The 15,924-nt window shown below is 44.6% G+C and overlaps 1 protein-coding gene across 6 annotated transcripts in view; it reads right to left on the reverse strand.

Annotated features, from left to right (window-relative positions):
- Positions 1-15,924, reverse strand: part of POMT2 (protein O-mannosyltransferase 2) — a 41,925-nt gene that overhangs the window by 3,619 nt on the left and 22,382 nt on the right. For 4 of the 6 annotated variants that reach the window (XM_029911458.1, XM_029911460.1, XM_026651518.2 and 1 more), the window contains 9 exons: positions 15,681-15,747; positions 14,784-14,856; positions 12,596-12,674; positions 11,639-11,790; positions 8,049-8,140; positions 6,661-6,737; positions 3,290-3,361; positions 2,948-3,007; positions 2,637-2,742 (listed from right to left, as the gene is read on the reverse strand). In XM_029911458.1, the coding sequence (XP_029767318.1) occupies positions 2,637-2,742; positions 2,948-3,007; positions 3,290-3,361; positions 6,661-6,737; positions 8,049-8,140; positions 11,639-11,790; positions 12,596-12,674; positions 14,784-14,856; positions 15,681-15,747 (778 nt within the window). The remainder of the gene's footprint in view (positions 1-2,636; positions 2,743-2,947; positions 3,008-3,289; positions 3,362-6,660; positions 6,738-8,048; positions 8,141-11,638; positions 11,791-12,595; positions 12,675-14,783; positions 14,857-15,680; positions 15,748-15,924) is intronic. The other 2 variants (XM_029911459.1, XM_024192807.3) reach the window with 1 other exon arrangement.

Here is a 15,924-nt window from a genome sequence, read left to right on the forward strand (position 1 = left end):
TCTGTCTGAGTTAGTTGGGGATTGGTCCTGATTTGAGCAGGGGGTTGGACTAGATGACCTCCTGAGGTCCCTTCCAACCCTGATATTCTATGATCTAATCAAACCCCGCACTCCTCCCCATATTAAACCAGCCTTGGGTGAAACTCAGGGAGATCATCACTAAAATTGGAAAAAAAAAAAAAAAAGAATGATCTGCTGCTGATAAAGCACCCCCACCTCTGGAATGTCCCTAACAAGAGTTATAACCACCATGGTTGTAAAGCAGAGACACCCAGGCACTGGAAAGTTTTAGGTACAGAGAGAGACTCAACAAATGGTATAAGATAAGTTCTGACCCACAAATTTATGCTGACCACCTGCACAAACAGAAAAGGTCACAAATAAGTTACAATTTGGACATGAAAGATTAAAATGTAAAAAACTTGGACAGGAAGGAGGATACATAGGGGCCAGTGTGTAATTGGTTACAATTTTTGTTATGTGGGGGTGTGGGATAATGTGATAGGCTTATTAAATTTGAAGGAGATAGTTAGTTTTACCTATATAATGTAAATGAAAATCAATACTCTTTGGGAATCAACTCTGTTCTGCAGTACAAGAAGCTGCAAGACATCAAACCCTCTGCATGACTGTGACATGCAGAGGCATCGCTGGCAACCCCCAGACGAGTGGATCATGACTGGCCACCAGGTGAAATTTGTCTATATATTGGGAGTGGTGAGCATAATAGATTTACTTAGTATATGTATTCTCTGGGTCTTGCTAATAAATAGATGTTTAGAGCACAGTTGGGTAAGGCTCTTTCGCTGGGAAAAGATCCTGCAGACCCGTAGAGTCCTTGGCCCCGTGAATAAAGGCGGGTACTTAAACTGACCAGGTTTCTCCCTGAGTCGCATGGGTAAGAGTAGGTGCCTTATGCCCCGAACCCTTGGAAGGGAAAGGGTGGGAGTGCCTAAATTGACTGGGTGATGCCTTGAGCTCTCAGTAGGGTATAGGCAGGGTGCCCCAGATTGTGCAGGTAACACAAGGTTACCCACAATATCCCACCTGCATTATTCATGCAGAAAATGTATCACACAGAAATACCTACCAATAGCGTCTTCCTCAATGAACAGATACTGGAAAAGCCATACAAGATGGACCTGCAGAAGACCTGGTCACAGACCTGGCTGGTCTTGCTAACATGGGGTCCTGTAAGGACTAATCCTGCAGTGGCACAGGACAATGGACTAGATGAGGCTTAACAGGTCTTTTCAATCTCTGATTTCTAGGATTCTCTCTGGAGTAGCTTGACAGCCATCCCTGATCCTCACTGTCAGCCCATTCCCTGGAAAGGAATGTGGTCTAGTATTTAGAACCAGGGGAACAGGAGCAGGAGACCTGGATCCTATTTCCAGCTCAGTCAATAACTCACTATAGGTATGTCTACACTGCGATGAAGTACCGAGTCTCCGAGCCCAAGCCAGCTGACTTGGGCTTTCAGGACTCAGGCTGTAGGGCTAAAAATTGCAGTGTAGACATTTGGGCTCAGGCTGGATCTTGGACCCTCCTCACTCACAGAGTGTCAGAGCCTGGGCTCCAGGAGGTTTACATTGCAATTTTATAACCCCTGAGCTGATCTATGCCTGCCACGGGTCTTTTATCACCATGTAGACGTAACCTCAGTGACCTTAGCTAAAAATCACTTCACCTTTCTGTACCTCATTTCCTACCCAATTATCTGTAAAATAGGGGAAACACTGATCTATGTCAGAGGGATATTGTGAGACTGGATTCCTTAGGGTTTGTGAAGTGCTTTGTAACCTGTGGATGGAAGAGGCTAAGGAAGGAGAAAGGGCTGTTAATATCCTCCTCCTAGTACCCTCTCTCTGTCAGCTCCCTAATGGGCACTACGCAGCATTTCTCCTTTCAAGACAGATGTGTAATATTAATACAGCACATATCACACAGTCATGAACCAGAGAGGGATCCAATAGACCATCCCCCTTTGAGCAAATGTAGGATTGCTCCCTACAGGATTTTTACTAGAGCATTGTCCAGTCCAGTTTTATATGACTCGAGGAATGGGGCTTCCTGCATTTTTCCTGGAAAGACTGTTCCATAGTTTTGTATATCTCAGTGTTGGGATGATTTTCCAGATATTTTACCTAAATTTACCTGGTTTTTCATTTCATCCCACTCCTCTTAGTTACAACCCCTTGGACTTATATGAACAATTCTTAAAAACAGACTTTAAATCAAGGCTGATGTCTTTTTAAAAGATATGCTTTAATTCAATTTAAATTTGTTGGGCTAGATGAGATCTCCAAGTGAAATCTGGTACCCTGTGTTATGCAGGTCAGAAAAGATTTTCATAATGGTCCTTTACAGCCTGAAAAAACTGTTAATTCCTCTCCCCTTCCTTGGCATTTACATCCTTCCAGGTATAAGATTTAGCATTTCTATAGCACTATACATTTTAAATACTTGTACTCATTGCTGTCATGTTCCTCTTGAACACATTTTGTTCAATTTCTGAGTGGTCTGATGTTCCATAGCAGAGAGAGAATCAGCTTTCCTGCAGCAGGAAACCAGGATGATAAACGGTCACAACAGTGAAGCCTACAAATGCAATAGGGTAGGAGAGCTGGACTTACCTTTGAATTCAGCTGTCAGCTGAACTCCCCTCTTCATGGCCACAATAGCGCAAGTTGCCATTAGAAGGTACAATCCAATAGTGACCAGATTCAGCCACCAGACCACCTGTGTGGGAAAGAGGAAAGGAGGAGATAGAAGTAGCAGAGTGTGCATAAGACATGATGGAAAGCTAAGTGAAACCATAGAAGAGAAGGGGAAGAAAGCAGCTAGAGAAGAGAAAGGCAGGGAGCCACTGTCTCTGGGAAAGCCAGGAGAAAACTAAATATTTGCTAAAGGCAGAAGTCACTTGTTTTGCAAATCCCCCACTTACCGGGTTCCCCAGCAAATAAACTCGATAATCTGTTTCGTTGACTCCAGAGAAACGCAGGCCCTGAGGAGGAACAGGGAAAGGGTATCAGAGGAAATTAAAATAGGTTTGTGCCTAGTGAGCCCACATCAACCTTCAAACTCACTGAGGCTTCCACAGAGAGTCAGCAGTGAGAAAGGTGAGATAAGTTCCTTCTCTTGCCAACAAAAAGGTTATTTCAGCAGCGGCTGAAATGTAGTCATGCATTTTAATAAAGAGATGCAGTCCCACAGCTCTACAGTTTGGGTGCCATACCCCTATCAAAAGCACTTGCAATCAGACAGGAAGGTGGATTTGTCAGCATACCTGGTAGTTGACGGGCCAGTGCCAAGGCTTGGATGTGACTTCATTCTCCTTTGGTTTGAGGCCACTGTTTCCCTATAGGAGATTGAGAAGAAAATTACAGTCAATAGGCAGTTGTGCTACAAGTCCTGCATGGCAGCTCTCTGTCTAGACAGGGTTTCAGGGGCATAGGAAGAATAACCCTGTTTCTGATATGTTCACAGGTATGCATAAGCAAATGCCCTAGGAAGGTTAAGCCCTTTCAGGAGCACCTAGATTTGAATGTCAGGTTTTGCTAGTGCTCCTACTACCCCATTACTTTGCAGGAGATTAGCTCCTGGAAATCCCCACAACTATTTCACTTTATTGTAAGTCACATCCCTTTCCTTACTCTGTTCTCTCATTACAGCAGCATGCAGTGATGGCAAAAAATTTCCTGGGGACTGCTTCATGCACCAGTAAGATAGATAGATGCCAGGCTGACCTGCAAATCACAATCAGAGACCAAGTTTAGGTCCCCATTCCATATATATTGCTGTGTATCTGGAAGCCTCTCCCTCTAATTGCACCAATTGTACAGACACTGGAAAGACAACAACTCTGCTCTAAGGCTGTTAAACAACAGGAAGTAAGCCCACCATTTTCAGAACGCAGGTAAAGTATACTGTTTTGAATCTGAGACCTTCCCACTAAACTCCAGATATAAACCAAGCATTAGGCTCTATAACATCTAGAGAGAGAAGGAGCTGGGCAAGGAGCTTCACAATAACTGCCAGCACTAAACCTGGCCCAAGATTTACATGAAGCAGTGACCTGTGAAGCAGCTAACACCTGATGGTAAATAAAGGATTAGATTCAGAGTCTGCATCCTCTAAAAGTATGCAAGCAACTTTCCATGCCTGATTATTTGTACCAGCAAAATGGCTATTTAATGCCCTAAACTGCATGCACACAGCCAAGCGTACAGAACCTCGGAAATGAAAACCTGGACATGGAGTATCAGAGGCTGTGATTTGAAAATTTGGTCCAAAGTATTTAATCAGTTTTCAAACAATTCTCCTTTCATAGTTTCTATAAAAAAGTACACATAGAAAACTACACTAAGAGAATAGTACACAGGCAAGCACTCAAAAGTTAGGAAATGAAAGAATTAAGGTTGCCTATGTAACCTTAATTCAGCCCTCTTGTGCATATGCATTACAATAATGTCTTTAATTACATGATCCCATAATATTTTTTTCACAGGACTCCTGTCCCTGAGGCTGGCCACTAGAGGGAGTTGAGTCACACATTTTGCCAGTGGGTTTACATCTATTGCTGGCAGCAGAGGAATACTGAGACTCAGGAACCCTGGGTTCCATTGCAGGATCTGAAGGGAGTGGAATCTAGTGGTTAAGAACCATTCTGTATCTGCTCCTGCCAAGCCTAACCCCTTCTGCCTCTGACCCCTCCAGTCTGTCCTCATCTCAGTCTCCCCACTGCCTGCTTTGACCCATTCCATTCCCCCTGCTCTGCCTCCTCTCAGCTCCATGTCTCATAACCTCACCCCACAGCTCACAGCTGCTCATCCCAGTTCCTATCATCCCATTGCTGTTCACCCCAGTCTTCCTGCTACTCCCTGAACCCGTCTCAGTCTCCCTCCCCACAACCCCCCACAGGCCTGGATCATCACCCATCTGCAGATCAGTCAGGTTATTTTCTCCTCCCTGTTGCCTGGGTCAGCTGGGCACCAGCAGAGAGAGCACTGAGAGCACAGGAGAAAGAGTCTACCTGCTCCCAGTACTGATATCTAGTGCCACAGCAGCCCCTGGCAACCAGGAGGAGCAACTGCAGGGAAAGTCCTGCTCAGACCACCTCCCCATGATGTGATTTTCATGGGGACAGCAACAGACATATCCTGGACACCAGGACAACAAACCCCCTACTAAATTTCAAGTCGCTGCTCCAAGTGGTGGAGACAATATTTGCTTCTCAATTAAATGGTTTTAAGGGTGGGTGTTTGGGTTGTTGTTTTTTGGCAATATGGGAAAAACAAGTATTTTTTCCCTCAAACCTCTGAGAAATGCCTGAATTACTTTTGCTGAAATCTTTCAGTAAAATTCCACCTAAGGCAGACAGCTGGCATGGAAAATTTCAGTTAAAGTTTGCCAACTGAAAAAAGTCTTATAATAGAAAGTGTCGCTTAACTATAGGCGTTTCTCCCTATGCCACCCAATACTTTGTGTACATAGATTTGTGCATGAATATATACACATGTGCTCCCCCAGTGAATGTTGGTCATCATCAATGCTTTTTGCTAGATGGAGCGTCCATCAAAGAGCATGATCATGTCACCCTCTAGTAGCTGCATCCTAGAGGACACCCATAGCTTAAAATTACTACACAAATGTGAATGTTTCCCAGGTTACTACCAAGACCAAGTATTCTCTACATTTTTCTTTTCCGGTTCTTTATTGCTGAGAATATGTGTGGAAGAAGCAGGATCGTAGCTATTTAACAGCTCAGCTACTCCTATAGGTTTTCCTTCAGTCTGAAATAAGAGTCCTCATTTCGAGACAAGAAAATTATTTCTATGGAAACAGTTATGTTGATATTTCCTTACCTAAAGCAATATTATAACTGGTTGCCATGGAAATGATTAGTATTAATAATGTTACTGAGCATTCCTAGAGCCCCTTTCATTTCAAAAGAGCTTTACAAACAACACATTAGCCTCAGAATCTTTTGTAAGGTCAGTATCATCCCCATTTTACAGATGGAGAAACTAAGGCACAGAAAGGAGAAGAGACAAGGTCATACAAAACTGTCTCAGGTGAGAAGACTACAAGAGCAGTCAAACTCTGAAGAGAAACAAATCTGCTTTTTTGCAAACATCCTCAGTGACAAAGAATGAGGGAAGAGGAAAGCAGAAAACAGAACATGGAAGAGTTTTTGAAACAATGGGTTTTTGTCTTTTTAAATTTTTCCATCAGATGTTAATGTATCCCCAAGTGTTTATCCACATACTTTTATGGCCCCCATCACTGTACTGAGTGCCTCATGAGCATTAATGAACTTATCTTTACAACCGTCCCGTGAGGTAGGGAAGTACGAATATCCCTGTCTTACAGAAGAGAACATAAGACACAGAGAGATTAAGTGACTTGCCCAAGGTCACACAAAGTCTATGGAACAGCCAGAAACTGAACCTAGATCTTCCAAGTACCATTTTAGAACTTCAATCATAAGGCCATCCTTCTTCTCTAAGTATAAATCCTTGTAACCTATGCCAATATATATTCTGTCCTATCTTGACTGCTGCTATTCCCTGGACATCATAGTACAGAATGTTTCTTTTTAGCTCAAGAGTTAAAAAACAAACACACACATGACAATCTAAAATAAAGCGACCCTACCCGGATCATAACCATGTGGGACTCCAGGAGAATCTCTGGGAAGGAGGGTTTCAGAACATCCAGACTGATATTAGGCACTATGGAAAAGAAAACAGGTGAATTAGAAGCCTGTCCATGCTACCTTCCTTTAATACATACACACACAATAAACCCTCTCCTCCTGTATCAAATCTGCGAGTAACCTTCTTCTGGTACCTCCTTGGCTCTCACTGCATTTCATTCATATTCTAAACACAACCTCTTGCAGTCAAGAAAGTATCCCCAAGTGAATTTCACAACTGATCTACTCTTTGATTTCCCACTGTACTTTCAGAAGCGTGAGAAACAGATAAAACTCCCTGAAATAAATAGTCTCTGTGTTTAAGCAGAAATAAGAGTCTCACTGTTCATAGACTATTCTTTATCCACAGATCAGCCATGAGTGGGAGAATGCAAAATGCATGACAATGGGAGAAGACTCCAGACCAAATGAACAGCTCAGAATTTATTTCTCTTGGGTTGAATATAGTACTTCTGAAAGGCTGCAAAATGTTAGCGGGTTTTAACGAGGTCAGAATCAAGCAAGTTGTGTGATAAAAATCAGGGTGTTGAGTAACACGTAAACCAAGCAGACAGTGAATAAGGCTGTGACACAGGTCTAACTTTTGGATTGTGCTGGAGAGGCTGTATGTCACAACTGGCATTCTCAACTCTATTCTTACCCCATGTCACAATTCTAGCAACCTCATTACTGGAATGTTCCTGGAAAAGAGAATGAGGCAAGTATGGAATAGGGCAGTGAAGATCCTACACTTCCGAAAAATCATCTAAAAACTTCTACTATACACTTGCATTCAGAATAGCTCCTTCACTTAAAAAGCTGTAAGGGTGGCTTAAAATAAGTCTCATAGTGAACATAGTTGGGGGAGGGATAGCTCAGTGGTTTGAGCATTGGCCTGCTAAACCTAGGATTGGGAGTTCAATCCTTGAGAGGGCCACTTGGGGATCTGGGGCAAAATCAGTACTTGGTCCTGCTAGTGAAGGCAGGGGGCTGGACTCGATGACCTTTCAAGGTCCCTTCCAGCTCTGTGAGATAGGTATATCTCCATATATTATCAGTTACAACTTTAACTATCAAGTTGTGACCAGCTCTTCTATAATACTTCACCCTTCTGCAGGTCCTGAGGATCTCAAAGTAGTTTATAAACACCATATCTCACCATCCCCCCATTTTACAATACAGAAATGGAGGCAGAGTGACTGGCCCAAGATCATGCAACAGGTCAGTACCAGAGCTGGGAACAGAACCCAGGGATCCCAAACATTGAGTGCTTTGCTCTGACCTCACTCTCCCCGCTTGAAAACAAACAAGCCAACGTGCATATTGTCCAAGAGATTTCATCACTTACACTTGGGGTTGATGTGATCTTCAACATTCCAAAGGGCATTGGGAGTCTCCTTCACATATGGAGTGCAGGTGACTTCCACCTGTTCCCAGCCCCTGAGGAACAGCAGGACAGTCAGTCACCTACCTCCCGAAAGAGAACCACTATTTACAATTCAATTTTTCATTCAAATTGACATTCCTTGCCCAAGTTCAGCTATCAATTAGCACCAACTGCAGCATCCAACCTAACAGATTCATTTCTGTGTACCCAGAAGTCCTCCCTTATCAGAGTATAAACAGAAACTGGACTGGATTTGAGAAGTGTCTAAGGTCACAAGACTGCTGTATATATGAAGAGCAACACTTCCATATTAGGGTTCCTCAAATTAGGTACCGAAATCCATATTTAGGTACATAAATATGTGGCTTAATTTTCAGAGAAGCTGAGCATCTGTAGCTCCCATCAACTTTAAGTCAACTTTTAGATTCTCCCCAGGAAAAGCAGTCACCATTACTTTAAAAGTCAATTCATACCTAAAGCAACTCCATTATAGAAACAAAGGAATTGCCATAGTGGATCAGACCAATCGTTCATTTAGTCAATTATACTGTCTCCAAAACAGCCAGTACTAGATGCTCAGAAAAATATGAGACCCTTAAGTGGGAAACTACAGAACAACCTCCCTATAGGTAGGGTGACCATATTTCCCTATGCTGAATACGGGACACCTGGTAAAATTACTCGTATTCAAGCGAGTTCAACAGCAATCAATTGTATAAATGTTCAAATTAACATCAAGTTGACTGAGCCCGTTAAAAAGAAATACTGCGTAGTTGGATTATTTTTATTTACTTTCTTATCTTTAAGGCTTTAGGGTTCACACGGGGAGAGGTGTCACACACCGCCCACCCCCCCACGCACACACACGGGGAGGGGTAACACACACACTCCCATACACTTCTCTCACACAGGGAGGGTGACCGACCGACCAGACCCTCCCCTGCCTGGTGCTCTCCACCCTCCAGGCCTGGCTGAGGCCCCGGGACAGACCCGTTCTCCTGGTACCTGGCACCATGTCTTCCCAAGGCAACACGTCGGGGGCATGCAGGGTCACATGCGCCCTCTCCCCAGATTTCTGCCAGGGTTCACACCAGAATGTGGCCAGCAGCAGCCTTTCGGCACTGTGTGGGAGGGAAGGGACAGCAGCTGCTTCCAGCCACAGGGGAGGAGGAAGGGGGGAAGGGATGACCTGACCTGTGTCTTTGCAGAGCTCATCTCTTTCCCCACCCCTACCGCTCCTGTGTGGCTGGAAGTAGCTTGTCCCTTCCTGCCAGCACAGCGTCAAAAGGCAGCTAACATCTCCAGACTGCTGCTGGCCGCCGACATAACTCAGCCGCCTCCTATCCCCTGGCTACAGCGCAGGCAGGAAGGGGTTAAGCCCTAAGGATGCATTGTGCACCAGGGCCCAAGGAACCGAACTGCAGGGACTTCAGCAAACTCCACCAGAGAGGTGGCTCAGCAGAGGAGGGTGCCTAGGGGATGGAGCAGCCCCACATTCCCTGGGAGCAGGACCCGGGCTGAGGGGGGCAGGCGAAGAGGGTGCTAAGCCCTTGCCCCGGGAGCTGCTGTGGCGCACTCCAGAGCTTAGCTGAGGGGCGGAGAGGCTTCCCCATGCCAGTGCTGTGCGGGGCTTTGGCACATGCAGGGCTCAGCTTCTCTTGGCCAGCGCCTCGGAACGGAGGGTCTTGGGGTTTCCCGGGGCGCCAGCCCAGCCAGAGGCAGTGGGGGAAGGAAGAAGCCTGCTGGCCAGGCTGTTGATGAGCTGAGCACTCCAACCAGGAGCTGGTTCTCTGCACAGTGCTGGGAGTGCCCCGCTGGGAGGGATATGGAAGAGCAGCAGGGTTGGGGAGGGGGAGGGTGAAGGGGAAAAGCAGGGAGAGGACAGCAAGAGGAGAAGCATGTAAAGGGCAATGAGCGGGCAGCAGAGGCGACAAGTAACCGGCTGCCGCTGGTGCCTGCCCACACTCACCAACCACTGCAGCTCGCAGCATACAGTCAGTGCCAGCCAGAAACGGGACGGAGAGCGGGGCCCTGCTGGCTAAGAGCCAGCATGCAGCAGGGGCTGTGCTGAAGGACCAGCAGGAGGAGCAGCCAGCCCTGCATGCTGCATCTTTGCCCCGCCACCAGGCCTTGCACACACCCCCACCCACCGTCGGCCACTTGACCAGCCCGCCATCCCCCCCACCACTGGTGAGCAAGTGGCTGGCAAGCAGGGATCCGACCAGGACTGATGCGGGGGAGGGGGAGGAAATATGGGACAATTTTCCGTTTTTAAGAAACAGTTGGGACACTTGCAGGAAGGCTTAAATACTGGACTGTCCCTTTAAAAACGTGACGTCTGGTCACCCTACCTATAGGAGAAGTTTCTTCCTATCCTCACTCTGTTACAGGTGGCTTACTTCCTGAAGCATGAGCTTTACATCCCTTGCAATTTAAAAAAAATCACAACTTAATTGCTGATGGTCCCATAATCCATACAAATGTCTAAACTTTTTGCTATGCAGTTGGCTTTAATGTTGTCTTAATGTTGTATTTTTGCTATGCAGTTGCAGTTGGCTTTAATGTTGTGACAATTAGCTCCACATGCTAAGTTTGTGTTGTGTAAAAAAATATTTCCTTTTTATTTGAATACTGATGCCAGAGGCAATCAGTCCATTCTGAAACAATGAGTTCAAACTCTGGGATCCATTTTTTATATCAGCCTTATTCTACATGCTACCTCCCAGGAGACTGGCCTACAGGAACAGTCTTGATGACTGTAATGCCTCAGGCTATTCAATCACCGACCATCAGTGAGAGCACTATCAGTGTGCATGGGCATTTACAGAGACCTGGAACAAATAAAAATCTTTCCTCTTCCAGAGCCACTAGTTGCATCTGCTCTCATACTCCAGATCTGTGCTCACACATAGGAGAGAAGGGTGTGGGACACTCTTGTGGTCCAGATCTTCCCATTAAAAAAATGAATAGGAACCGATATAAATATAACAGCAAGGGATTTGGATAGTTCAGAGGATTGTGGAATGGGACAACCTTTAGGTCACTGGTGGCTCCTACACCTAAATGAGCTGGTGATGTAAGAGTCACAGTTTCCAAGGGTCTACGTTGCAACCATTCTCAGTACAACGGTCTCCCATGCTGGCAATTTTTTTGCAAAGGCCAAGGATTGACTGGTTTATGGAAAATGAACTCATCACTCATGCCTAACACTAGCCCCCCTTGAACAGGGCTGAAGCACACCCCCATGCTGATGTCTGGGATGGACCTCTTGGTTAAGGACTTTATTCTCCAGAAGTGCCATTTGCTAGCCCCTTCACTGTAGTAGATTTCATAACCCTCATCCAAGATTTCACTCTGATTTTCTACTTTTCAGATGCCCCTTTCCTTTTAAGAATAGAGGAAAAATATAAAGGTGTGTATTCTCCAGTCCAGATTAAAAAGTGCCACTGAACAAGGGGATCTGGTGTCAATTGTGTAAGAAAAGGAACATCAGCTGCTAGCATGAGACTTTTGGCAGGAAGAATCATAAGCGAGGCTCAGAGATTATTTACCATTTTGGCAGCGTCTTCCCAGAGGACCCAAGTATGCATCCTGTGGCCAGATGGGTCAGTCGGATCTGACTCCGTAGGACTTTAATGCGTTTCCCAGCCTTCCTGCCCACCACCTCAATCCGCCAAAAATCGTTGGCATCTCCTGTTCCATTCTACCATTCAAACACATCACCAAAAACAAAAAACAAAAAACCAAAAGCATGTGTCACTGGAGAACAAGAGACAGAAAACAGGAGCTTCTGAAACTTTACAGTGTTGACAAAACTGAGTGGATCAGACCCAGCTTAACCTCCTGAGTGGTAACAATAGGGATTCCCCAGCAGGAAGATAATTTTATAGACACCAGCAATGCATGATGTATCCATGCTTACTATCTACCTACATATTTTCCTCACCAATTCCAAAATTCTTTGCCTCAACTTCATATGCGGCTCTCAAGATATGAAGTTACATTTTAAAGGGATTTTAAACTGGATGGTTTGGCTGGGCAGCATAGTGGGTTTATTGAGTAGTCTCTTGCCTCCGGGCATTTAAGACTCAAAGCAGATTTCATTTACAAAAGTCAGAGCACTGCTCAGTTTAGACCCTAGAAGCCATTTGTCTATATCACAAGGCGGTGTACAGAAAATAATACCTGTCAGTGCAGCTTTAAAGTTAGAATTTAAAGAGTCTGGTGCTGACAAAGCTAGGGTTGTGGTGATAGTTTAAAGCTGTTTCTTTGTATGTGCACATTTTGGAAAGATCTTAATATGTGCTATTCTAATTCTTACACACCGACATACATCATATATTAACCTGTGTAATGAGCTCCAACTTCCATTATAACCTCCCATGTACTTTAATGCATTGTAAGTGTTCTCATGGATAAGAAACTGGCTAAGAGACAAAAAACTAAAAGAAAGAGTAAATCTTGTCTTGGGATGAACCTCCCTCAAGTGGAAGAAGAATTATTCTTACTATTCCGTATCCAGTGACCTGAAGGTGCTTCCTTGTCATGGGGGCCTCATGCTGGTGACTGTGAAGATTTCTAGAAGTCCTGAAATTAATTACAAGTAAAACACAGTTTTCAATTTTACATTGAGAATGGTTTGTGTGAAGAGCTTTCATTTTGGTCACCAATAAAGATTCATTTATACAGATTCCATTGCACTTTACAGGCATTACAAATTTATTTCTGAACCATATACATATAGGAATCACTTCACAGGCCACAGTCAACCACATCTGGAGGAGTTCAAAAGCGTACTGACTATACCACACTACAGTTTAGGACATAGAAATGAATAGTTAAAATGAAACTACTGGGAGGCAGAATTTTAAGAAGAATACAATTACCCAGGGCACTAGGACTAACATCCCTGTTCTTGTAAAACATGCCATGAGGTCTTTGAGGTCTTGACCACTCTTGATAGTTAGTTCTATTTTCCATGCAAAAGACTGCACCCTCTAGCACAGTGTTTCTCAAACTGGGGTCGCCACTTGTGTAGGGAAAGCCCCTGGTGTGCCGGGTCGGTTTATTTACTTGCCCCGTCCGCAAGTCCGGCCGATCGCGGCTCCCACTGGCCGCGGTTCACCGCTGCAGGCCAATGGGAGCTGCTGGAAGCAGTGGCCAGTAAGCCCCTCAGCCCGCCTCTGAATGTGAGAGTTGACAAGATCTAGTGTGGCCAACTCATGATTTTATCATGACTCTCATATATTTGGTGTTTTTCTTAAAGCCCCAGCTGCTGGAATCACATTATTTAAGAATCTCAGCTTTCCCTTACAAAAAAATAAGTTTCTAGCTCTCATGGTTGCAGAGAAAAGTTTGAAAACATGGACCCTCAACAAGGTTCAAAAGCCAAAAGGCCAATAAAAAGCACCCAACATTTATTATTTTTAAAATCTCATGATTTTTTGGGGTCTGATTAATGCTTTTTGAATGCTTGGGGAAGGCAATACTGAAGGTTACAGAGTAATATAGCACAATTTGCAGGTCAATAGAAGTCCTATATATTTAAAGAAATGAATGCTCAGAGAGGGCAAACTCCTCTGTTGCACAGTGAAAGGAGGGGAAATGCAGATTTAAAACCAGCACACCAGGGTTCCTTGCCATTCATTGAAGAGGGAGGACTCAAGACAAGCCTGCGTATCATTTTAAACAGTTTCATGGCTGTAGTCTCAGTGTCTGACTGGAACTTCAGCAGGGACATGCCAGGTACACAAGGCAATAATGAGGGTACTTTTTGCCCCATATTCCTGGTATGTTAGGCAAAAGTTAAGGACTTATCTTGCTTGACAAACTGGAAGAGCAGGAAAGATCTGGGCACAAACAATAGAATTAATGGTCTGAAATTCCTGTCTTGCTGTGGAATGGCCCTTAACTTTGCATACCATGCAGCTGGACAGATTTCTCAGGAGCTGCAGATGGTTCTCTCAAAAAGAAAAATACTTCATCGTGATGAAGCTGTTTAGAGGTCTCATCCCAAGAAAACACACTGGCTCAGAGATCCCATTCAAAATATGGGACTGTACAGAGGGAAATGTCACAAATCCCATGCTGGGAATAGAGATATGGAGAAAAGTCTACAGCAGAGGCTCTCAACCAGGGGTCCAGAGCCCTCTGGGGGGCTGCGAGCAGGTTTCAGGGGGTCCTCCAAAATAAACTAGAGAGCAAGGCCAGCATTAGACTCACTGGGGCCCAGGACAGAATGCCGAAGCCCGAGCCCCACAGTGCGGGGCTGAAGCCCAAGCCCAAGCCCCACGATGCGGGGCTGAAGCCGAAGCCCGAGGAACTTAGCTTTGCGGGGCCGCTGTGGCATTGGGCCCCAGGCAACTTCCCTGATTGCTACCCCCTAATGCCGTCCCTGGCTTTTAATCTACTAGATATGCAGAAAAACAGCTGTTGTGGCAGAGGTGGGCCAGGGAGTTTTTATAGCATGTTGAGGGGAGGTCAGAAAGAAAAAGGTTGAGAACCCCTGGTCTACAGCACCAAAGGACTTGTTGAAGGTTTGTGCTAGCCTAATTCTAGTCATTGGCAGGTCAGATCTCACACCACCATCCCCATTTACCAATCCTATGGCAAATGCTAATTCTGTTCAACTCCCAGAAAACATGTATTGGGAGATACAACCTCTTATATTTTTCTATTATTTCTTAAACACCTTACTCTTTGTGCTCCAGCCGAATAACATCTCCATGCCTCACAAACTCCACAGAGCAGGAAGGATCTAAATGATCTGCTGGCAGAAAAACAGATAATAGCACCGGGTTTAGAAAAGGAATCAATACTCTTAGAGACTGTTTCAGAATGCTGATCCCCAGCCAAACAGGGGATGCACTCAGCAAACTCACGTCACTAGACCATAGACTCAGTGCAACCCCTAGAATCAGTCCAAGGACCAGTCCCAACTGTTATTCCTGGAACCATATAATGGAAGCGTCCAGACAGCAGATACTGTCCTAAAATAAAAAGATTGGCTGCCCCTGGGTACATCAGAAAGGCTGAGAAAACAACACTCAATGTTCAGTACATATATACTTTAAGTATATACCAAGGATTTCTTTTTTTTTTTTTTTTAGCAGTAGCCAATCAACTTTAATCTTATAAGGCGCTGCTAGTGTAGGAAGGAAACCCTAGATACCAAGCGTGCTTCACATACAGTTTCTGTGTTCTAAGATGTGGTCTGCATAGACAATCAGTCCCAACGTGTAATATTCCATTTTTACCAAAGCAGCCTTCCACTCAGATCAATGGACTATTGCATGCTGGGATCCGCAAGCTCTGTGGGCCACACATATGAATTAAAGAAAATGGTAACTGCAATCTGCCCCATTTTATACCTATAAATTGCAGTCCTTGGTCATCTGGCACGTTACATGCAGCCATCAGTTGGGCAAAGTTAGGACATCTCACCTGTACAGTCTTGAAGGAATATGAAGATGTGATTGATAATCTCCCTCACCCCCAATAATCCTTTGTTATTTGGGAAGAGATCCCAAGAATATAGTAGTAAAAAAATAGAAGCACCAGTTAGACAGTCCACTTTGCTAGAGTTCTGTTTACCTGTGTTGGAATCATGTTTCTTTATAACCCACAGGTTGTTCAAGTCCTTGTGTAAATAGGCAGTGACCTGGAAACATAATGATAAACCATTTCATTTCACCAACAAGTCAGGGTCTAGCCAAAGTACAAGATCCATCAATCAGCAGGGCAAAAATACCAAGTGCATCCAGTGCTGATGCAATAAAATTAAATACAGGATAACTTTGTGATGTTGTCCCTGAAGTACAAAGTCCTGGCTCTTGGA

Source organism: Terrapene carolina, unplaced genomic scaffold, assembly GCF_002925995.2.
Source record: "Terrapene carolina triunguis isolate 2854851 unplaced genomic scaffold, T_m_triunguis-2.0 Scaffold96, whole genome shotgun sequence".
Taxonomy (NCBI): Eukaryota; Metazoa; Chordata; order Testudines; family Emydidae; genus Terrapene; species Terrapene triunguis.